The sequence below is a fragment of the Talpa europaea genome (genome assembly GCF_964194135.1).
Source record: "Talpa europaea genome assembly, chromosome: 11".
Classification (NCBI taxonomy): domain Eukaryota; kingdom Metazoa; phylum Chordata; class Mammalia; order Eulipotyphla; family Talpidae; genus Talpa; species Talpa europaea.
Genome location: NC_140078.1, coordinates 19,495,290 through 19,519,676, shown reverse-complemented (window position 1 = coordinate 19,519,676; position 24,387 = coordinate 19,495,290). Strand labels below are relative to the sequence as shown.

The 24,387-nt window shown below is 39.5% G+C and overlaps 1 protein-coding gene across 4 annotated transcripts; it reads left to right on the top strand.

The window, feature by feature from the left end:
• Positions 1 to 1,635: 1,635 nt before the first annotated feature.
• On the top strand, positions 1,636 to 24,387 carry CDK5RAP1 (CDK5RAP1 mitochondrial tRNA methylthiotransferase; the record flags this gene model as incomplete). 4 transcript variants are annotated; one of them, XM_084247548.1, is made up of 13 exons in its annotated part: positions 1,636 to 1,942; positions 3,797 to 3,900; positions 4,345 to 4,379; positions 5,397 to 5,497; positions 7,222 to 7,432; positions 8,630 to 8,750; positions 12,509 to 12,739; positions 13,773 to 13,870; positions 14,789 to 14,844; positions 15,886 to 16,016; positions 16,713 to 16,859; positions 22,314 to 22,454; positions 24,189 to 24,387. In XM_084247548.1, the coding sequence occupies 13 exons, from the start codon at positions 1,636 to 1,638 to the stop codon at positions 24,267 to 24,269; spliced, it is 1,764 nt and encodes a 587-aa protein (XP_084103674.1). In that variant the 3' UTR covers positions 24,270 to 24,387. The 4 variants fall into 4 exon arrangements, with proteins under 4 accessions (XP_084103674.1, XP_084103673.1, XP_084103672.1 ...); XM_084247547.1 differs by having other exon boundaries at positions 16,710 to 16,859; XM_084247546.1 differs by having other exon boundaries at positions 8,630 to 8,822; positions 16,710 to 16,859.

The window sequence follows — 24,387 nt, the reverse complement described above, 5'->3', positions numbered from 1 at the left end:
TCGTTTTTGCCCAATTTGATACAACAGACACGGAGATAACTCCATTTCACACATAAAGAAGTGGAAACTCCCAGGTGTCCTACGTTAGCTGGCCAGGCAGCAGCACCATCAGTCTCTGCTCCAGGGTCCATACTCTTAACACAATGCTCTATACCTCCCATGAAAGAGAGTGTGGATTGCAAATGTGCAGTTGCTGAAGACGCACTGTCTTCAGTATGCTAAGTTGGGTTTTGTTTTTTTTAAAGATTGATTTATGCATACAAGAGCTGGGGTACAAGCCAGAGATGCGGGGAAGGGATGGTGGTGAGAGGACTCACCAGAGACAGATTGGGGAGCAGAACAGGCAGACTGACTAAAATACAGTACTGAGGGGAGCAGCGGGAGACTCAGGAGAGGTCTGCTGCGCCTTGTGGGTTTCTTCCTGGCCGGCCAGGATGGAACTCGTGGTGCAGAGGCTGTGGGTTGCTTCGTAGTGCGGTGCTTAACCACTAGCGCCACCAGGAAGACCCCTAAGTTGGGTTTTTAATAGTGTCTTTAAATGTATTAACACAGCCATATCTTGGGGATATTGCGGTTTGCTTGTGGGCCACCTCAATAAAGTGTATATCGCAATAAAGTGAGTCACAATTCTTCTTTAGTTTGCCAGTGCATGTGAGAGTTATGTTTTTACTATACTGCAGTCTATTAAGTGTGCAATAGCATTATGTCTAAGGAAAAGCAATACATACCTTAATTAAGAAACACTTGCTAAAAAATATTAACCATCACCTGGGCCTTTAGTGAATCATAATCTTTTTGCTGTTGGAGGATCTTGCCTCTTTGTGTTTTGTGATGGCCACTAACTGACCATGGTGGTGGATATTGAAGGCTGGGATGGCAGTGGCACTGAAACAACAGTGACTTTTGTTGTATCAGTTGACTCTTCCTTTGATGAAAGATTTCACTGTATCCTGTGTTGTTGGGTAGCATTTTACCCACAGTAGAGCTTCTTTCAAAATTGGAGTCAATCCTCTCAATATCTGCTGCTATTTTTATCAACTGAGTTTATGTCATATTCTGAATTCTTTGTTATCATTTCAGCAATGTTTATAGCACCTCCAACCAGGAGTACATTCAATCTCTAGAAACCACTTTCTTTACTCATGCATAAATTCATTAAATTTTTATCACTTCCTTTTACTTAAACTTAGAGGCCATTGTAAGGTTATTCAGTGGCCTAATGTTAATGTGTCTTAGAATAGGGAGACCTGAAGAGCTGTCAGAACACAATACCCATTAACTTTGCTGGCTTACAGGGGCATAGTTCCTGATGCCCCCAATTTAATAGTAACACCACAGATCGCCATAATAGATACAATAATAGTTAAAAAGTGTGAAATATTGCAAGAATTATCACAAGGATAACACAGACATGAAGTGAGGACATGCTGTTGGAAAAATGGAACTGATAGCCTTACTCAATGCAGGATTGCCACAAACCTTCGATTTATAAAAAATATAACATTTGCGAAGTGCATTAAAGTGCCTATATACTTGAAGTATGGAGGGGAGTCCCCTGTATGTAATGTTCAATCAGTGTTGATGATGTCTCTCCTTTTCCCCCCTCTCCAGATATTGGACTGTTTATTTAGCACCATGCATCCCTTACAGTGTGTCGTCCCAGTGCAGAGGTCTCTGAGGTGGGGCCCCTTAGCTTCTGTGTCGTGGTTGCTGCTTAGGACTTTCCGGACAAATAGCAGTCATTCTGGCCCTACATATCGCAGTCCGGAGAAGCAGCAGGAGGATGGAGTTCAGAAGGATTTCAGTTCCAGGCTGGCCACTGGACCATCTTTTCAGCATTTTTTAAGTTCTTCAGCTCCTCAAGAGAAGGTGTCTTCTCCAGATGTGGAGGACCCACCTCCTTATCTCACTGTGGATGAACTTTTAGGAAGGCAGAGAAAAGGTTGGTTTTACTTTTTGTCTCTCTGGGTTTTCTACTTCTTTCTGGCATAATGGGCTGATTATTTAGCTTCTTTTATTGTAGACCCGACTTTGGGGGGTTAACGGTATGGGAAGGCTACTTCACCAAGTAACATTAATATAAAGAAACTCATGGTAATACTGGGGGATAGTAGTGTGTGGTGTCCTTTCTTTGGTTACCTTTGGAAATCTAGTACTTTCTGTTCTGAATTGTCTTAAGTCATAAGGCAGATTTCACAGTGGGTACTGTAGTAATTCACACTTTATGCTTAGGTAGAGATTAGAAACATTATGCAATTAGTTTAAAATGCCTTAAAAATTTGAAGAAACATAAAGGACAACTAAACATTTCCTCTTTTGTCCTGCTTTAAAAACATGTTTCCCATCATCGTTCTTAAAGATTTGGTTGCAGTCATATGGTACAGCTTATTTGTAAGTTGTTATTTTTATTGGGCATTTTTCCAAATACTGTAGTCTTCATAATTAAAAATTGAAAAATTAGTGTAAAATATCACATTTTGTTGTACCCTGATGTTTTTCAGCCTGCCTCCTATAGTTGGACATTAGTTTATTTCAAACATTTTTTTATATCATAAAAAATGATAGGTGTCTGCATATGTGTGTATATACATGTGTATATGCTACATGCATGTACATGTATAGATGTAGATATAATACTGCTTTACTAAATATTTTTGCAGACTAAATCTCTAAGAGTTAAAATAGTAAATCTAGGCATATGTGTATCTTATGACTTCTGCCAGGTATTTTGTGGTCCTTCATTATTTGTGTACTCATCAATTCCTCTCTCACATCAGTATTGAGGTTTTCTGTATTAAGGCAAGAGATATGCACCAAGAAAAATTTCAAGAAAACTGATGTTTTCTTCTTTTAAAAAAATTACTGCTGTTTTCTATTGGTTTTCATATGGTTCTTTGTCATTCTGCTTCTAATGCAAATTGGAATTTGAGTCTGGATTAAAGTGTATCGGTGGGTGAGGGTTGATCTAGGAATATAGCTTGAAGGGGCTTGTCAGAGTGTGAAATTCATGTGCTTAAGGGTTTGTGCAAAGTATTTTACATCATAATGTAGCTATGTTTTATTTCATGTAAGATGTTTGATGTTTCTGTTGGAGGATGCTACATTTGTTTTTTTTTTAAAGATTTATTTATTCATTTATACAAGAACTGGGGTAGTGGCCAGATGCGTGGGAGGGTGAGAGGATTCACCAGAGTCAGAGCGGGGAACAGAACAGGCAGACTGAGGAACTACACTGCTGAGGGGAGCAGCGGGTGAGACAGGAGAGGTCTGCTGCGCCATGTTGGACCCTTGCCCGCCGACCGGGATCGAAATGGTGCTGCAGAGGCTGTGGACAGCTTCACAGCGCGGCACTCAACCACCTGCGACACCAGGGGAGGCCCAGGATGCTACATTTTTAATTTGTGGTTTTATATACTGTATGGCCACTACTGCTATCATCAGAGGCTGGAGAACCTCATTTTGAGAAGATGGAGTTAATGTGTGGATTAAATTTGTTTTTCTTCCAGGTTGATAATCAACACTATTAAGGTAGTCCTTCCTTTTCTAATTGTTTTAAAAACCACATTCCCTTGATTCTCAGGTATATGGTGTCCCCATATTTTAATGACATGGCTTATAATTGGTCTGTGTATATATGATATATTATTTTGTTGTGAAAGATTGTCATTGATTTAGGGGTACATCATGAACTTACTGGATAACCAGTTGCTTCAGAAATTTTTGGGACTTTTGAGAGGAGACCTTTTAAGACATCGGGTCTCTGTGTCCCTGTCATAGGATTTCCTTCTCATTGCAGTCTACCTTGAGACCTATGGCTGCCAGATGAATGTGAATGACACAGAGATAGCCTGGTCCATCTTGCAGAAGAATGGCTACCTGCGAACCAGTGACCTCAAAGAGGTACACACATTTCCTGCTTCCTCTTGCTGCGTTTGTGCTACTTCTCATGCAGTTTCAGAACAGGGTGCCAGTTGCTAAGTGTGAGTTCTTTTGGGACCAAGGTATACTTTTGTTCCAGTTATTTTTAAACTTTTATGGTGGTATGTACCTTCAGGCAAGGAGCTAAGTTAAAATTGGGCTGTGAGGAGAAAGAGAATTGGGAGTTTTTAATGGGTACAGAGTTTTTATTGGGGAAGATTTAATTGGGGATGTTCTGGATGTTGATGGTGGCGGTGGTTGAGAATTATCTGATGCTACTGAACTATGCTTTTAAAAGTGGCTAAAATGGTAAATTTTATGTTATATGTATTTTACCATCATTATCATGAAAGGTTCCTGGGCAGTAATTTTATGAGGTTAATTTCAACGATCATAATTTTCCTTTTTTTTTTGCTTTCCACTCAGGCTGATGTGATCCTCCTTGTCACATGTTCTATCAGGTGGGAATTTGTTCTTTACCTTGGGAATGAATATATCTTATATAATAATGCTAGTGCTAACTGTACCAGGCTGGCTTACCTGTGGAGATGAGCCAGTGGATCAGCAGTGGCGATAGTAATGATAGAACTGACTGACATGCTGAGCATATACTCTGTGTCAGGTCTGTGCTAAGCACTATACATGTATAACTAATTCTTTCAACAATTCTCTGAAGTAGGTGCTGTTATAAAACCCATTTTATAGAGAAGGAAACAGAGTATGTTGCTGAGTGGTCCAGCTTTTCCTAAGGTTTTTCTTGTAACTAATGCCACATATTTATGGTGTAGATCTTTGGGCTAGGATGCAATCATTGGCAGAGGGGACAGAGTTCTTCTGAACAGATGTGGGTGGCACACATCAGAGGTGAACATATCCTCTTTCTTTTTTGTTTCTGTGTACAAAGTATGTTAGTGTTAATGTTTCCTTAGCTAGCTATACTATCAATTAATTAATCCAAGGTGTTTTTTTTTTTGTTTGTTTTCTGAGAGTCTCTGCTGCACAATACTGAACTAAGTGCTTTGGGTGATTCAGAAATGAGTCCTTTTAGGGAACTTGGCTTTAAGGAGCTTAGTCTGATATGGGAGCTAATATATGATACACAAATAGCTATAACATCTGGCAGAAAACTCTAGGTAAAAAAATCAAACAACAAAAAGGAGAAATTGCTAAATACAGGAAAAGTAGTTACTGTGATAAAGCAGTTAAAGGGAAGATAAACTCTCTAGCAGAGGAGACTTGGGAGGGCTTTGTGAAGTAGCTTGTTTTTGAGTTTGGCTTTAAGACATTAGGATTTGGAGGTGTGCAGGGAAGGCTTCACTTGTGGAATGGTGATTTACAAGAAGTGATTCCCTGCCTACCTTCTTGTAACCTAAAGGGTTGAAGGTTATTTCATTTTTTCCCCATTTAACCTTCTCTCAGATTGCTCTGTATGACTAGTTTATTTTCAGGCTCAGTTGTACCTCTTTTGTTCTCTTTAGGGAGAAGGCTGAACAGACCATCTGGAATCGTTTACATCAGCTTAAAGCCCTGAAGACGAAGAGGCTCCGTTCCCGTGTACCTCTGAAGATTGGGATTCTAGGTATCCGGTAATTTGCAGGTTTTGTGTTTTGAGATTTGTGTTCCAGGTAGTCTTCAATGCTCGGGGTTCTCTTAGAGGTTAATTCACATTGTGAATCTTATACACCCACATGTATCTTGTATGTCAGAGGTAGTAGGATTAAATGACATTAATCTCATAAAAGGGCTTTTTGTAGTGATTGAAAATAATGGGCATCAGAAATAGGTCTGTCCATCCTATAGTCTAATGTGGCTCATGGTGACACAGCTATGGCATAGGAGAGAGTTTAGAATCTAAAGGTCGGCATGATTCACAGTGTAAGCTCTTTGTCTTGACTCCTGAAGCATGCCCAAGAAAAGTTGTACGTCTGCATGGAGCGTATGGTTGCCACTAGTCACATATTAACTGCTTAGTAGCCATGCTTGACAGTGGCTACCAGTTTGGACAGTGCATGCATGAGAAAAAACATTTCTGTCATTTTAGAAACTTTAGCTGGATAACTCTGATTTAGATAGCTGGGAAGCATATTTCAAAAATATTTGCCACTCTTTTGGTCCTAGAGTTTAATGTATTTAACCTTAAATCAAACTCTGTTGTGGAATAGTTAAGTTAAATAGTTAAATTAGCTCCTCTTGATGATGGGTCAAGAGCATTGGTTGTATCTGTAATACAGGGTGATGTACGAAGTGATACAGGAAGATGGAAGGATTAGCAGAAATGTCTTATTCCATTTAAATTCCCTGAAGCCCCTGCATATATATGTTAGCCATTTCAGAAATCCCCATAATAAATTTTCTTCAATTGTGGTAAGGTATATGCTACAGGAAATTTACCATTTTAATCTTTTCAGTGTAATTCAGTGACATTAAATATATCCACATTGTTGTACAGCAATCACCACATACATTTCTAAAATTTCCTGATCTTTCTAAAATGAAACTTTATACCCATTAAAGTTAGTCCTCATTCCCTCCTCTCCTTAACCCCTGACAACCACTGATTCTAGTTTGTCTTTATGAATTTGACTGCTCAAGGTACATCATGTGGGTGGACTCATGCTGTATTTCTCCTTTTATGAGTGGTTTATTTTACTTAGAATAATGTCTTCAAGATTCAGCTGTATTGTAGCTGTGTCAGAGTTTCTTTCATTCTTAGGGTTAAATAATATTCCGTTGTATGTATGAATACCACATCTTTTGGTGTACACCCTTTGGCTGTCGTGAATGATGCTGCAGTGAACATGTTTGTGCAACCAACAATGGTTTTTAAAGTAAAATGTCTTCAAAGGGTGTTTACAATAAGGTGAATTTTTACATTGTATGGTCTTACTAATAAGAACAATGTTTTTTAGGATATAAAAGATAAGAATATAGATGATTAACGCATTTTTAATAGGTTTTAGCAAGTATTATGGGAAAGAAGAAGGGAAAAGGCAGACAATGCAAGTTCCTGAATAAATTTTCCATTGATAAAATAGATGGGTTATATCTAGAAAGATTTTTGGATGGTGGTTTAATTTTTTGGGGGCAATTTATTGAATTTCTCTAGAGCCCTTTTTCCCAGGGTATGGAAACCTATGGAAGATGAGGTTTCAGTGTTTTGGAGGTGTTAGCAAAGTTGAGGGATGATGTCAAGCTCAGAGAAGTTTCTGTGGTCTCTGATACAGCTAGAGATAATGTGTATGGAGAAGAAGCAATGAGACCAGTTGGATTTGGGAGCAGGTGCTTATTTCTTTTCCCTCCCAGGCTGCATGGCTGAGAGGCTGAAGGAGGAGATACTCAACAGGGAGAAAATGGTGGATATTTTGGTTGGTCCAGATGCCTATCGGGACCTTCCTCGGCTGCTGGCTGTTGCTGAGTCAGGCCAACAAGCTGCCAATGTGCTACTCTCTCTGGATGAGACCTATGCCGATATCATGCCAGTCCAGACAAGCACCAGTGCTACTTCTGCCTTCGTGTGAGTCACTGCCCAAGAGACGGAGAGTAAACGTTCTCATTTTTATTTTAAACATGTTAATTTTATTGTATTAAAAAAAATTACCACAATGCACATAGTACAGAATCCAAAAGACAAAAAAAAAAAAATGATATAGTGAGACTCCTTCATAGTTGTCATCCCAGTCTCCTAGGCTACTTTTCAGAGGGAGCCGCATTTGTAGTTTCCTTTATCATCCTTTCAGAAGTGTTCTTTGCATATGCATTCATAGCCTACCTTTCCTTCTATACTCTCATTTTTTCACTTAGGAAAATGTCTTGGGCTTTTCTGATCCTTTTTTTTTTTTTTCACTCTCCTGATCTTTTAAGTTAAAAAAATAAAAGGTAAAAACCTGGTGACAAAATAGTTCATGTTGTTGACGAATAAGTAAAAAGGTAGACAAACATAAAGAAAGTAAGTTACCTGTACTTCTACCTCCTAATAATAAACTCTGTTATCATTCCTGTCCTTTCCTTTACATTTATGTGTAAATGGTTTATATGTATGTTTATTTATAAAAATTGGCTCTTAGTATATAATTGGCTTAATAACCTGTTTTTACTTATACTGGTGAACATATCTGATGTTAAAATTTTCAATAATAAAGATTGGCAGATGGGGCTTATAACCTTTTTTTTGGTAAATATGGGTTACTGAACTATAGCAATAACCATTTGTTTACATATTATCTATGGTTGCTTTCATAACTATAATAGCAGAATTAAGTAATGTGACAGAGACTATATGATCTGCAAAGCCTAACATATTTACTGTATGACTTTTTACAGAAAAATCTTGCAAACCTGCATTTTAATAACTGTCCAGTACTCTATTGTTGTATTGCTTAATGAACTTAATAGCTAACAGTTATTTAATAACTCAGTGTAGAACTTTGATAACTTTATCTGTTATTATTTCCTTAAGATAAATCAAGGCTTTCATCTATAGGATGCAAATGAAAGAGCAATTGGATTAGGAATGCAGCTTGTCTGATATCCTGTAACTAGATACTAGTTTTCAGAGATAAAAATGTCTGTTTAGTGCTTCTTAGTCCAATGTAAGCATACTGCCATGAAGATTCAGGGACAAAGGATAATGTCAAGGGAGTCGTGCCCCACTCCTCAGGTTAGACCAATGCATCCTGCTCCTGTTACTAAGTTCTGGCATTTTCTTCTCCAGGTCTATCATGAGAGGCTGTGACAACATGTGCAGCTACTGCATTGTTCCTTTCACACGTGGCCGGGAGAGGAGTCGGCCTATTGCCTCTATTCTGGAGGAAGTGAGAAAGCTTTCTGAGCAGGTAAAAAGTTATCCATGTTTTCTTCCTGTACGTGTTTGTGGGAGGATGAGACCAACTTTTTCAGTTTTGCAGCCTGTGCTATCTTTGTGCTGTACAAGATTAGAGCCATACGTGGAAACATCTGAGTGTACATCTTTGTTTTGATGACACATGATGGGCAGATCCACTGTGAAGAGTGCTTAGGACACAGCGGAGTGGACTAGAAAGAGCATGGGATTAGAACCTGATGATTGTGTGAATTCTGGCTCCACCATTCTCTGGCTTGGTGCCCTGGCACTGGTTATTTAGTTATCTCCTTCAAAACATAGTTTTCTCATTTATATAAAGAGAATAAAATAATAACTTTCCTTTTCTGGGTTATTTGTGGTAGTTTAAAAGTTTTTAATGTACCTGGCACATAAGTTTGCAGAGAATGGTGTATTAGCCTGTCTGTTCTAGGGAAACTGAGAGACAGAGAAATACTTAAGGGTAGTGAATCAGATCAGAAGCCTGAGGGGAGACATCTACTTTCCGCTGTTGGGAGCTGGGTCCTCAGTCCCTGAGGAGGTCTCTCCCTAACCCTAAACCTGACTCTACCAGCCCTGGGGAAGAGGACAGTAGTTAATAATATGGAGCTTATTTCCCACTAGACACTGTTTCCTTACTTGCTTGTCTCTGAAACCATGGCAGGCTAGTCCTGCTTCAATGCTGAGTGAGTAGTTTGCTTTTGTTATAATGCTCTGGCAGTTCCCTGATTTATTCCCTAGCTGCTCCCAGGCACTATGAGGTGTTCCCGACCTGGTCTAAAACTGCCTCTTTCCTCTCCCCTTTATGTTCCCCATAGAACCAGAACTCATGCCTTATGGATAGAGACATTATGTTTAAATAGACTGAAGTGATGGCAGAAATTCCCAAACACTTCTATGGTATTTGCATATAAAGGGAGAAAGTGAATAAACAGCATAAAAATGAATTCAGTGAATTCAAAGCCATTGACTTGTAAAAAGTAAGATTCTGCATAATGTTCTAAAGTATCTGATAGTCATTTATTTTGCTTCTAGGGTAACGAGATTTTTTTCTCTCCTTTAGATTTTTATATGATAGTTGCAAAGAAAATGGTATATTGTCCCTTTAATAAATTGTTTGCTTATTCAAACAATTGTTATTGATTGGAAATTATCTAAGTAAGCAGCCTTCTTTAAAGCTTTTTAATTCTCTTTCGATATATCAAAAAAATACATAAAATAGAGAATATTATAGTGTTACATTTTATCATATTTGCTTTGTTGTTGTTGATACAGTTTATCAAAGTACAATATCACATTTTACATTTAGAAACTATGCATTTCTCAAAAATAAGGCTATTTTCAATATACTCAATTCTTCTAAGAAAATCAACAAAAATTTGCTCAATCTCATCTTATTTTAGTCCACCCATACTGACATTTTCCATTTGCCCATAACTCATTTTGCATTTGGTGATTTTGTCATCTTCACGTATGTGTGTGTGTGTATTTTAATTTGTTTTATACCCTTTAAAAAAATTATTTATTTATTTATTTTTAAGATTTATTTATTTATTTATACATACAAGCGCTGGGTACAGTCAGAAGTGTGGGAGGGTGAGAGAATTCACCAGAGCCAGAGCGGGGAGCAGAGCAGGCAGAAGGACCGAAGTACACTGCTGAGGGGAGCAGCGGGCGGCAGGAGAGGTCTGCATGCCATGTGGGACCCTCCTCTGGTGGCCGGGGAGCAGCCGGGGATCGAACCGGCACTGCAGAGGCTGTGGGCAGCTTCGCAACCCAGTGCTCAACCGCTGCACCACCGGGGAGGCCCAATATCCTTTTTTTTTAAAATAAACTTTTTGTTTTGTAATAACTGAAATTTACAGAAAATTACAAAGATTAATATATTACTTTGGTACATTTTTCAAAACTAAAAGATTAACATTAATATGCCATTATTAATTAATCGGAGGTTTATTCTGATTATGCCAGTTTCCCCGTTAATGTCTTTTTTCCTTTTCTAGATCTAAATAAACCATGATCCACATTACATTTAGTATATTCTGTTTTTTAAATTGATATTATGTCATACTGTCTTTAAGGAGACTGGAGTGATGACTAGAGAAATGCATCGCAAGGTCCTGGAGTGGCGTTCTGATTAGGGAAAAAATATTTTATTAGAAAAAACATTTTTATGTAGTTATGATCTCATTATCTAAGCAATTTTGTGGCCTGTCTGTAATAGTATGAGCATTTTCCCATGTCATTCACAGCCATTAGCTTTATTTGGGGTCAGGTAGCCTTCCATGGTATGGATGAACTGTAATTTATTAATAGGACACAGCTTTCAAACTGCTTTCAGTTTATTCCCCTGTTAACACAGTGCTGTATAGAAGTATATATATTAATTGTTGTCTGTGTTGATGGTTAGATCCATAAGATAAATTTCTAAATATGCTGTTACTGAATAAAGATGTAAAAAAGGTCAAAGGACATTATTTGGACATTTGGTAAAAATTTGACTTATGGAATGTGGATTGGGTAATAGTATTTTATCAATATTTTTGATTTTGATATTTATTTTCTGTTTATATAGGAGAATATTCTTATTTTTAAGAAATGTATATTGAAATATTTTGGGGTAAACACGATATTTGCAAATTATTCTCAGAAGGCTCAGAAAAATGTATCTGTGCATGTGTGTGTGTGGAGAGAGAGAGGATGTTCTGAGAATGTGAATGATTAACATATGGAGCCTGATGTTAACAATCAGTGAACCTGGGCAAAAAATATGTGGGCGTTCTTTTTATTGTTCTTGCAGTTTTTTTCTAAGTTTGAAATTCTGTCAAAACAGATATAAAGAATTGTTTATAGAAATCATTTTTTCTGAAATATTATAATGCAAGTACTCAAACAGACATGTTGAAATATTAGTACCGAAACATTAACATTCTGTCATATTTGCTTTACCTCCTTTCTCTATAGATGTAGAAGTATGTTTTTTCTGAAACATTTTGGAAGTTAGTGGACGTTAGGCCACTTAACCCTAGACACTTAAGGATGAATCTTCTCAGTATAAGAATTTCCCCCTTCATGTCACATGTAGGACATTTCAGTATTAACTGATACTATATAATATGCACTTATATTTAAAATTTGTTAATTGTCCTAAAATATCTTATTGCTGTTTATTGGATGAAACCAAAATCTAATCAAGTATTATGTAGTTTCATTTGATGGTTATGCTTCTTCAATCTCTCAATCTAAAATAGCACTTTCTCTTTTTTGTTGCTTGCTTTATATGATACATTAATTTCTTGAGGAGACCAGACAATATGGATTTGTCTGCTCCCTCATATTGCCATTTAACTTAATTCTCTGTTTTGGTAAATTGGAAGTTAGAGATAAAAGCTTGATTTGATTTAGGTTAAATACTTTTGGCAAGGATATGTCATAAGTGATGACTATAACATTTAACTGATAGAATGGCATCATAAATTGATTTATCATAGGTTAATCATCATTATTATTAAACATTGAGTTTGAATCCATTTTTTTGCTATTGCACAAAAGGCTTTGAAGATTAATTTTTATGTAAGGTTTTGTTTTGAAGTTTAGTTCTTTAGACACAATGCCCAAGAATGAAATTGTTGGGTTAAAAATAGATACATTTATGGAAGGCAGTTGGTAGATTCTGCTAAATTTTAATTAGTGATTTGGCATGACACTACCAAAGAAGCCCTTAAATTTTTCCAATATATTTTTTTTTTTCAGGGACTGAAAGAAGTAACACTCCTTGGTCAGAATGTTAACAGTTTTCGGGATGATTCAGAGGTCCAGTTCAGCAATGTAGTGTCCACCAATCTTAGCCGTGGCTTCTCTGCCAATTATAAAACCAAACAAGGGGGCCTTCGTTTTGCTCACCTTCTGGACCAGGTCTCCAGAGTAGATCCTGAAATGAGGATCCGTTTCACCTCTCCCCATCCCAAGGATTTTCCCGATGAGGTGAGTATTGGAGCTAAATGTGCCAAACTGATAGCCCTATCTTAAGCATGCCAAAGCCTGGGCCCAATAGGATGCAGACCTTGAGTGCTGCTCAGAGGATCCTGTGTTGTCTTATCACATTGCCTGCTGAATCTGTCAGACCTTTGGAAAGAGTTGAAGTCCACTAAGGTGGTGGCAGAGATAGAACTGATGTTAATGAGAGGTTAACATCACCTGTGAGAATGTGAAAGTTGCACAGAAAGAGGTTTATTACAAGGTGGTGTGGGGTGGGCAAGGAGGGGGCAATGTGACGCAGTGAGAAACAGCCTCAGACTCTGGCCTCAGATTCAGATTCAGGCAGAACTTAGTTCAAATCCTAGCTGTTCCATTGCTTCACCAGTAGGTGTGACCTTTTCATCTTCATCTGTGGAATGGGATTAATGGTCACCCTTTGCTTTGGCTTGTTGTGAAATAGATGTAATGTGTGGAAGGTACTTAGCAAAGAGCCTGGCATGGAGTATGTAGCTTATATGCGAAACCTTTTTTTGGAAGGTTTTTTTGTTTCAGTGAAATGTGTTTTTTGGCCCCACCCTTTATCTTCCCCCCTCTGGATTGTCTTCCTATTGAGTTATAAAACTTCTTTATGTATTCTTGATAGAAATCATTTGCCAGTATGTATTTTTTCAAATATTTCTCCTTGTTTCAGTTTCTTCATGGTATCTTTTAAAGTGACTAGTTTGTAAAGCTAGATGAAACCAGTGCTATTGTTTTTCTTGTCTGTGTTGGCACTACCCCTAAATAGCATCATCGCTTGAATCTGACCTCTTGCTTTCTTTGGTCTTTGAAAGCAGAGATAGCATCAGGTAAAATGTTTAGGACAGATAGCATGTGGCTTGAGCAGAGGTAAATGTTTTGGGAAATTCATGTGTTTGGCTTAATCAGTTTCTTAGATGCTTAAAAATTAACATTGGTAGAGAAACAAAGGGGGTGGTTTTCCTTCTTTTAGCATCTTTGGTGAGACCTTGATGACCTGTGATGTGTTCTGTTTAATCAGGTTCTGCAGCTGATTCATGAGAGAGACAACATCTGTAAACAGATCCACCTGCCAGCTCAGAGTGGAAGCAGCCGTGTGTTGGAGGCAATGCGGAGGGGGTCAGACTGCTTGGGGAAGGGGCACCCCATCCCTTTTCATGTTTTCTTGAGGAGCAAACAGTGTCTAAGAACCTAGCATAGTGTGTGGTACATAGTAGCTGCTCGATAAATATTTATTATGTGAGTAAACCCATGGATGTTGGAACTTCTTTCACTCTTGTTTTGTGTGAAGTACCTCTGTGTGGTACACTATTTAAATTTTAATCCTTTAGCTTTTAACATTAAGGTTTTTTAGGTCTTTAAATACAGCTCTTTGTTCACTCAGAGAGTAATAGAATAAGATTGAGCAGAGAGAAATCTGAACAGAGAATGTGACAAATGGCAAGCTTTTCATTTTCACATTGGCAGAGTTTTAGAGAGCCTGTTAAATGTTTAATCTGTCTTCATTGGTTAAATAAAAAAGGCTATTTAAAATTTCATAGACTTGCAAAGTGCTCATAAAATGGTTTAAAAAAAAAATCTTTGCTAGCCTTGCGTTAATTATGAGCACACACTGACCAATATTTAAACCACACACAAGTTGTCTGTGAGGCTGATGCTGCTGTCTTCTATAACAATTTTAAGGGTAGCGATAGGTTGATCTATAGAATATCAATGTTTTTGGTGTGTGAGGCTTTTGGTTGTAAAGACCTTGCTACCTAAAAAACTGGGTCTAATGTTTTAAAATATCTAATCCTGAGTACAGAAATGAAATATTTTTCAGCTCTTCAAAAAAAAAAAAAATTTCATGGACCTGAGCTAAAAATTCATAGATTCTACATTAGGCTACAGTATAGGATTTGGAAATTTAACCTATTTTTGTACTGTTCTATATGGATGAAAAGTGATTACATATGGTACTTCACAACAATATGTTTTTATAGCATTCTTTTAAAAGTTGGTTCATCTAACCCTTTTCTTATTTTTTTTTCTTTGTAGATATTCTAGAGAAGCTTACCTGGATTTAATTCATCATATCAGAGAGTCTATTCCAGGTACATGTTAGAACTACCTCTGCTGAGCACATTACTACTGAGTCTCCTTGGTCAGGTGGAGGCAATAACTGTTGCAGTACTTTGTGGCACTTTTATATTTCTTTTGATCCTCTTCATTTCTCATTTACTCTCCTTGTGCTCTTTCTATATCTTAGTCTTGCTAGAAATACTCAGCGGGTCAGCTTGTAGTATCAAAGCTAAAGAGAGTCCTTTCCTATAGTCTCTGTTTCTGAACATACGGGAGAGATCTTGTTCCTTGTAAGCTGGCAAAATTATGTTCTACATAAAGTCTGATGAGGGGGGCGATTGATGTCTTTAAAATATTTCTATACATTATCTAGAGATAATGTCTTTTCTATTGTTTTAATACTCCTTTTTCTCTTTTCCCTTCCCACTAATAAAATTACTCTGTGGTCTTTTATTTTAGATTTTGTTAACAGTGACTGTATCCCCTCCCCAACCCCCAAGTTTCTAATTATTGTAACTTGCATTGTGCACACATATACTTTCATTTTGAAGGGTCAGAGTAGTGTGCAGGTTCTCTGGGTTACACTTTCCTCATCTCTATATTGCAATTAACAGTAGTAACCTCATTGGATTGTTGGGATAAATAAATAAATTAAATGGTAAAGTCTGGCACTTAGTAAATATCAGTAATTGGTAGTTATTGCTACTGCTCTCTTAAATGAATATTGTGTTAAACTAATTTCAAAACTATATATGAGGCACTGTGAGATTTTCACCAGTAAAAGCAGTGAAAGTGTGAATTCCTACTGTGTGCCTAAATCCAACATTTTCAGGGAAAATATCTTTTCTAGTATCGAAGGGAAGGTACACTGAGAAGCCAGGCTCTGGCATAGAACATTATAGATAATTAGGCCTCTCCCCTCTTACTCTGTAATGACTGTTTTGTGTCATTTGCACATGGTCTGAATAGCTCTCCCTCTGCTAGATCTCCCTCTGTGACCCAGGTGCCAGAGGCCTTTTTTGAGGGTAAGCAGCAGTGACATGCTGTCCTTTGTCCTTTGTCCCATGCTGCAGGTGTGAGTCTCAGCAGTGATTTCATTGCTGGCTTTTGTGGTGAGATGGAGGAAGACCACCTCCAGACGGTATCTTTGCTTCGGGAAATTCAGTACAACATGGGTTTCCTCTTTGCCTACAGCATGAGACAGGTGAGCCCTCAGTAGGGGAGAAGATATTTCTATGCTGACATCATTCCTGACCAGCTTGGAGTCAATTGTAGACAAGGAGGAAGTAAGAGGAGTGGCTCAGGGCATCCTTCAGACACCACAAGGATCTTACCATTCTTTTCTTTATTTTTTCTAATTAACCTGCTTACTATTTTACAGTTCTCAATTTGATGAAAGATATTTTTTTTGTGCCAATATTCCTTTCATTAGAATATTTTAAATTTTGCTTTGGTTTGGAATTTGAATGCAGAGGGACGGACACCATTTTCTTTATAAGGAAACGGGAATCATCTCTCAACTTACAGAGCTTCTCTTTTGGACTACGGATATGTCCTTTGTCAAGCCATTGAGGCTGCTTTGCCTCTTGGTCTTGAAACTGAATGATGGCTTGGTATTAATTTATGTACTATAAGGATAAAAGTTATATTTGTATCCTCTGAGCATCTCAAGAACAATTTGAGTGTATGACTTTCATATGGTAAATTTAGCACCTAAAATGTGATTCTATTGTGTTGTTACCTTTTTCTCTTAGAAAGCTCCCAGAGCCAGAGAACCTTCCTGGGTTCTTGTACATACAACTGCAATTTGCTGGTGAGATGAATGTGTCTGCTTGAAGACCTGGAGAATGGATTCTACAAGCCCATGGTGACCTCCATTTCTTTTTTTGTTAAATAGAAAACGCGAGCCTATCATAGATTGAAAGACGATGTCCCAGAAGAGGTTAAATTAAGACGTTTGGAGGAACTCATCACTGTCTTCCGGGAAGAAGCAACAAAAGTCAACAGATCTTCTGTGGGTTGTACCCAGCTGGTGCTGGTGGAAGGGGTGAGGCTGTGTGTGTGTGTGTGTGTGTGTGTGTGTGTTAGAACACAGTATGTCTCCCCTTTGTTTAGATCTTTGATTTCTTGTATCAGAAGTTTTGTCATTTCAGCATATAGATCCTGTACATATTTTGTTAGATTCACACTTCAGTGCTTAATTTTTCATTTTGAGTTATTATAATTGTATTTTTTATTTCTGATATTCATTGCTATTTATAGAATTCATTGAATTTTGCATGTTTACCTTGTATCCTGTGACCTTGCTGAACTCACGTCATAGTTTTAGGTGCTGCTTCTTGTAGTTTCCTTGCGGAAACTACTATGTCCTCTGTACATAATCAATATTATGTGTTTTCTTCTTGATGCTTCAAGGTTCCTCCTTTGTTTCCTTTCTGTTTTGAGAACTTCCTTTAGCTACTCTGGCAGCAGGTTTTTGTTTTCTCTTTATTGTAGAATGTCTTGATTCCCCTTCATTCCAGAAGGATGTTTTTGTACTTAGTGGAAGGATTAGGGAAAAGCACGTCTCTTCTTTCTCTGTGTAAGAGTGTGCTGTGTGTAATTTTGGAATCAGTTTTACTGTCTGTTTCTGTCTCTTTTTAAAAAGTCAGCCTTTCTTAGAAATGTAACATATTTCAAGAAGTTTGGGGTTCCTGTAGGCTTCTGAGGTTGAGCCTGGTAACCTAGCCATGATTTAGAGCACTAAACAGCTGTGGTTGGGGTGAATTTGGGAAGCTGACCTTTTGTGAAGCAGCCTGCTACAGTTAGTGGAGGGGAAGGGAAAGAGAGACAGGGCCCTTTCTGTGGTTTCTTGATATCCTTGTTTGAGAGGTTTTCTCCATTCCTGAGGATATGGTAGCATCAAAGCAACCAATTGCCTGGTATTTGTGCTTGTTATGACTCTCTGCTGGTAACACTGAGCACTTTTTTCAAGCTGTTCTGCCTAAGCCAAAAGAATTCCTTTTTATACAAAACTTGAGGGTATCCTGTGTAGCTCAAAGGTGGTAACAGAGCCAGGTGTCTGGAAGGGATTGTACCCCGCCTGGGAAGCCCTTGAGGCTCAGTTGCAGTTATCTCCTCCTTAGACCAGCCTTTTCTGATTCTTTATCTGTGTGACAAAGGACAGTAGCCTATAGTTCCTGATTTATATATTATAGTCCAGCTATTCATAAACCATGTTGTGTCTTTTAGCCCCAATTCAAATTTCCAGAAGGGTACCCAATCAACTCAGCTTAGATTAGGGATCTTCCTGTGGTCTGTCTGATAGTTGATGATACTCCCCAGGTGTTTGCCTCACTCAATGTTTTGTAATTGAGGGTATCAGCTGGGATTCTGGAGATCTGTTTGTGTACACATTTATTAGCAATCTCTATTTTATCCAGTAGAAATTGGGTTTCATTGTATTCTCAGCTCTCCTCACGCACGATCTGGCACTGAATAGTGTGCTTGTCTTTTGAATAAATGAATGAGTACTCAGAGCTTCTTCAGCCTCACAGAGCTTGTGGTAATTAAATGAACCAAAACAAGGTTCTTATTGATCTAACAAAAGGTATTATTCACTTGGGGCTAATGAATAAATGTGTTTTTCAGAGCCAGCGATTTGAGTTTTTGTTTTCTCTTAGAAGAGACAGTCTTTTCTATGGTCCCAGCCAGTTTAAAGCCCCAGGTTGCTATAACTAGAGAGGAAGAGAAGATGGTAATAGCTCATTCATACTCAGTCTTCCAGGAACCGCATTTTTTTTTTTTTTAGGGTTAGCAGCACATGAGGCCACCACAGCCCTTGGAGGTAGTGCTGTTATTAGCCCTTTTGTGTAGATGAAAAAATGGAGACTTAGAGAAGCAGAATAACTTTCAAGATTATACAGCTTATGTGGCAGAGCCAGAATTTGACTTGGGCCTATCCGGTTCTAGAGTCTGTAACCCCCCAACCCATTTATTTTTTATTTTATAAATTTGGAGAATTTAAAGGATACATAGACACAGAGAGAATTGTATAATGAAAGCCCCCGTGTCCAATAACCAGCTTCAGCAGTTGTCAGTATAGTGTTAATTATGGCTAATCTTGTTTTATCTCTACTGCCCCCACTGGTTATTTTGAAATATGCACAAGATGTCATATTTTTGTTAGTAAATATAGTAAATATTTCAGCATATATTCCAGTTTCCCTGTTGTCTCATAACTATTCTTTAACAGTTGGTTTGTTCAACCTGAACACAGTTTCTCTTTTTAAAAATTTATTGTAAAACAGTCACAAACTTATGGGAAAGTTAGGGTTAGTACAGTATAATGTACAGTATAAAGCACTCTTGCTTTGAATCATTTGAAAGTAAGTTGCTGTCTGCTGCCCCTAAATTGTTGAGTGTTATGGTTCTCCTCCACAGCTGTGGCACAGCCGCCAAAGTCAGAAGAGTAACCTGGTGAGTTCTTACCATCCGGTCCCCAAGCCCCATTTTCCACTTGTCTCAGAATTGCCCTTTATAGGAAAGGGATTCAGTTCAGTATCACATGAGGCATTAGCTGTCACAGCTCTCTGGGTTCCCTCAGTCTAGAATAGTTCCTCAGCCTTTCTTCACCTTTCATAATTTTGACATGGATAATGGTAGGCCAGTAATTTTGTAGAATCTTCCTCATTTTGAGTTTGCTAGGTTTCCTCATGTTAAGATTCAAGTTCTGCATGTTTAGGCAGGATCATTGGAGAAATGATGTGTTCTTCTATTTGTGTCTAGTGAGGTGACATACATTTTGATTTGTCTCACTGCTGGTGTTGTTAACTTTGAAATTTCATTAAGATGGTGTCTGATCGGCTTCTTGACTCCACAAAGTCACTCTTCCTTCTTTTGTCACTAGTCATTGTTTTGTAGGGAGGTGGTGGAGCAGCTCTTTAAATCTTACCTGATTGCTGTTTCCCTGAAGCAATAGTAGCTTAGGACTAACCTCCTTCCTCTGTCTTTAGTAAATGAAGAATACTGGACATAGTTGGTACTTGACTTTCTAAAGGCAGATTCCCAGACATGGCCTCACTTGGAATGTTTTAATGTTAAGACCCTTAAAACAATACACTTCTATCCTTTTTCGTTATGTGCTGTTGTACTCATAAATTTATACTTTGCGGGCCTCCCTGGTGGCGCAGCGGTTGAGCGCTGGGTTGTGAAGCTCCCTGCAGCCTCTACGGCGCCGGTTCGATCCCCGGCTGCTCCCCGCCCACCGGAGGAGGGTCCCACATGGCGTGCAGACCTCTCCTGCCGCCTGCTGCTCCCCTCAGCAGTGTACTTCGGTCCTTCTGCCTGTTCTGCTCCCCGCTTGGGCTCTGGTGAATTCTCTCACCCTCCCACGCTTCTGACTGTACCCAGTGCATGTATAAACAAACAAACAAACAAACAAATAAATAAATAAAATACGTGCCTCTTTAAAAAAAAAATTGTTTAAAAAAAATAAATTTATACTTTGCATTCCAAAATACATTGATTTTTCTTTTTTGAATAGTCAGTTATTTCTATACTTGATCTTAGCCAAAAGGCTGAGAAGCGATGAATAGTCCATTATTTCTCAAGGAAATTTTTTTTTCCATGAACATTTTTTTTTTTTTTTAAAGACTTATTTTATTTTATTTATGCAAAACTGGGTACAGTCAGAAGCGCGGGAGGGTGAGAGAATTCACCAGAGCCAGAGCGGGGAGCAGAACAGGCAGAAGGACCGAAGTACACTGCTGAGGGGAGCAGCGGGCAGCAGGAGAGGTCTGTGCGCCATGTGGGACCCTCGCCTGGTGGCCAGGGAGCAGCCGGGGATCGAACTGGTGCTGCAGAGGCTGCAGGCAGCTTCGCAACCCAGCGCTCAACCACTGCGCCACTGGGGAGGCCCATCACGAATATTTTTTTTAAAAAAATATTTATTTATTTATACATGCACTGGGTACAGTCAGAAGCGCGGGAGGGTAAGAGAATTCACCAGAGCCAGAGCGGGGAGCAGAACAGGCAGACTGACGAAGTACACTGCTGAGGGGAGCAGCGGGCGGCAGGAGAGGTCTGCGCGCCATGTGGGACCCTCCCCTGGTGGCCGGGGAGCGGCCGGGTATCGAACCGGCACTGCAGAGGCTGTGGGCAGCTTCACAACCCAGTGCTCAACCGCTGTGCCACCGGGGAGGGGCCCCTCCATGAACATTTTTAAAATGAGAAAAAGGTCTTCTCTGTGTGCCCTCTCTTATTTACCACTTCTTTATTCCTCGTGCATATTCAAGTTCCTGTCTTTACCATTTCTTGTAATGCCAGTCTTTTGGTGATGAATCCTCTCAGTTTTTGGTTGTTTGACCAAAATTTTCACCTATCTTTTAAAAATATTTTTTTCATTGGGCTTCACATTTTAAGTTGATATTTTATTTTATTTTTTGTTTATTTATTTATTTTTTTATAGAGGCATGTTTTATTTATTTATTTGTTTATTTGTTTGTTTATACATGCACTGGGTACAGTCAGAAGCGCGGGAGGGTGAGAGAATTCACCAGAGCCAGAGCGGAGAGCAGAGCAGGCAGAAGGACCGAAGTACACTGCTGAGGGGAGCAGCGGGCGGCAGGAGAGGTTTGCGCACCATGCGGGACCCTCCTCCAGTGGCCTGGGAGCAGCCGGGGATCGAACTGGCGCCGCAGAGGCTGTGGGCAGCTTCGCAACCCAGCGCTCAACCACTGCGCCACCGGGGAGGCCCTTAAGTTGATATTTTAAAGATACTGCGTTGTCTTCTGATAGTTCTGACAGAACTATCTGTCACGATCTGTCAAGAATGTGATCATTCTTGTGTATCTTCTAAACATAAAATACTTTTTTCCTTTTAAACTTTTTGCTTTATCAGTGTTTTCAGAAATTTGATGACTGTTGGCATGACTTTCATTGTGTTTACTTCTTTGCGTTTTCTTTGGGATTTGTTGAGGCATCTTAGTTTGTGGATTTATAGTTTTTATCAAATTTGGAAAATTTTCATCTGTTCTTCAGGTATTTTCTCTTTCCCTCTCCCTCTCCCTGCCACCTGTCCTTACTGTTTCTCCTCATTCTGTGATTCCTGGTCTTCCGCATGTTGTGATAGATAGGCTACCTTTGAGACTGTTCACTCATTACTGCTAGTAACCCAGGCCAAACAACTCTAGAACATTCCTAAGTAATTACTATGAGGCTGGGTATTTTGGGTTCCTTGGACTTGATTTCTAAGGTGAATGAGTGTGGAGGTTTCCCCATAGCCAGAAGCAATACTTGGACAGAATCAGGGCATCTGAGAATTCTGCTGACTTCGGTTATTGTCTCCTGTCAGATTCTGCAGAGTAAGGGGTCAGTGTTCTAAAACCACTGTCTACTTCAGAATGCTCATTGCCACCCCAGGTTGTTACCTGTTCTTCCAACCAGATGGAGAGGAAATAATTCCTGCCCTGCAAGAACTGATAACTGGAGATTCATGAACTCTTCTCTGTTCTTTCTGTAGGTCAGTAAACGCTCTGCCACTGACCTGTGTGGCCGGAATGATGGAAACCTCAAAGTGATCTTCCCTGATGTAGAGATGGAGGATGTCACTAACTCTGGGCTCCGGGTCAGAGCTCAGCCTGGGGACTATGTACTGGTGAAGGTATGCTGTCCTTTTAGGTTTTTGACTTGCATTGGGAAATGGATGTGTGATTGGATAATTTGTAGAAATGAAATTTTTTTTCCTGGAAAAATTCTTTAGTAGAATCAAAATCTTTTTGAAACCTGGACAGTAGAAGGGCACCTGAAATTTAATTTTCAACATCTCCTAAGTGATATCTCCTTGTTTTTCTTCTATCTGGAAGAGCTCTTTTTGGGTGTTTGGTGAGGTTGGACTATACTCACATGTACTTTTCTACTGCAGCAAAAGTGGAAAGTGTATGTGATTTTGAGTGGGTTGATAGTTTTCTCTGTCAAAGAAGATGAGCATGCCCCATGAGGTCTCTGGTGCTCCAGGCAACCCTAACTTATCTTTGCTCCAGCCTCCAGGGGCCCTTCCCTGGACTAACAGATCTAGCAAAGGCTGTGGGATTTTCCCCTTTCTCCTTTCCCGCTTCACTGGGGATATTCCGCCTCTGGTCTCTCCTTTACTCTCTTCCTCCTCCCCACCACCATAGATCTGCTAGCTGCCACATTCCTTTCCTTTGGGGCCTCATGTCCACTTTGTCTCAGGGCCAGAGACTGGCAGGACACACACTGATGAGGGGGGCAGAAGCAAAACTGCTTTTTCAGCACTGAGCTCTGGAGCATCTGCCAAAGTGAGAGATGGAGAGGGGAGGGTCTTTTTTTTTTGCTGTTGCTGATCAGTGTCATGCACTCCTCTTATTCCTCAGCACCTCATACTCTTCTCTGCTTTCTGTCCTTTTATTGTCACCACTGAATTGAGTCACAGAAGCATGGTCTGTGACTTGCCAGAGGGAGAGTCATTCCCCTGGCATGTAACTTCAGTGGATTGGCCTGGAAATTTTACCCCCACTCAAGAAAGTTTCTGTTCTGTCCACCAGACAAAAATTAAGAATACAATCAATTTTGCTGTTGGGGGATTTTGTGATGCCATTCCGTTCTGGCCTGGTGTTAACTAAGGATTGTCTTACTTACGCATTACTTAGGAATGTCCTGAGTGGACTGAGTCCACTCCACTGGGAAGCAGTGTTTATTCTAGACTTCTGTGTTTATTCTTTAAAAATTTTTGGATGTTCTCCTATTTTCTTTCTTTCTGTCTCAATGTCTGCTTCTTTGATTTTCACTTGCTTTCCCACACCTCCCAACTTCTACTGTAGCCAAGGGTAACGTGAAAAAAGGAACACAGTAGGTGGGCTGGGTTACAGGGTGAGTATGGTACTCTTTTTTTTGTACAATAGAAAAATTCCATGTTTCAAGAGAGAATGGTGATGCCGAGTTATTTGGGACTTTTTTTGTTCTCGGGTGACATAAACCCTACAGGTAATTTGTAGTGGAAGGATCAGAATGAAGGGGAGCTGTGGAACCAGTATGGATCATAGGTTATCTCTGGGGTTAGGAGGGCAGGGTCTGTGATGGGCAGCTTACACCTGACCCTTATAGTTGGCACTGGGGAGGAGGGGAGGGGGCAGCCATCTCCCAAGTGAAAAGGGAGGAGTGCTATTAGGGACTGACCTGTTTTGGGCTTCTTGATTACATATACATTAGCATAGCAGTAGACGTCTCTTCCTGTAGGGCTGGGGAACACAGGAACCGTGCAGTCTCTGCTGGCTCATCTCCAGCAGATTCCATTGCTGGCCTCACCTCTACAGGCTGCATGTTAAGTCTCTGAAGTGTACCTGGTTACCTTACCTTCTTCTGACTGGTTTTCTTTCAGATCTCCTCCGCCAGCTCTCAGACACTAAAAGGACATGCTCTCTGCAGGACCACTTTGAAGAACTCTCTAGGATATTGCTGATCAGAGAGGATGGTCTCAGAATTGACATGGGCAGTCCTTTCCAACAGGAAGTAAGAGATGACCCGTTCCTAATGAAAGGGGACATGAAGCTTTGGAGACAAGTGCCAGTGGTGAAACA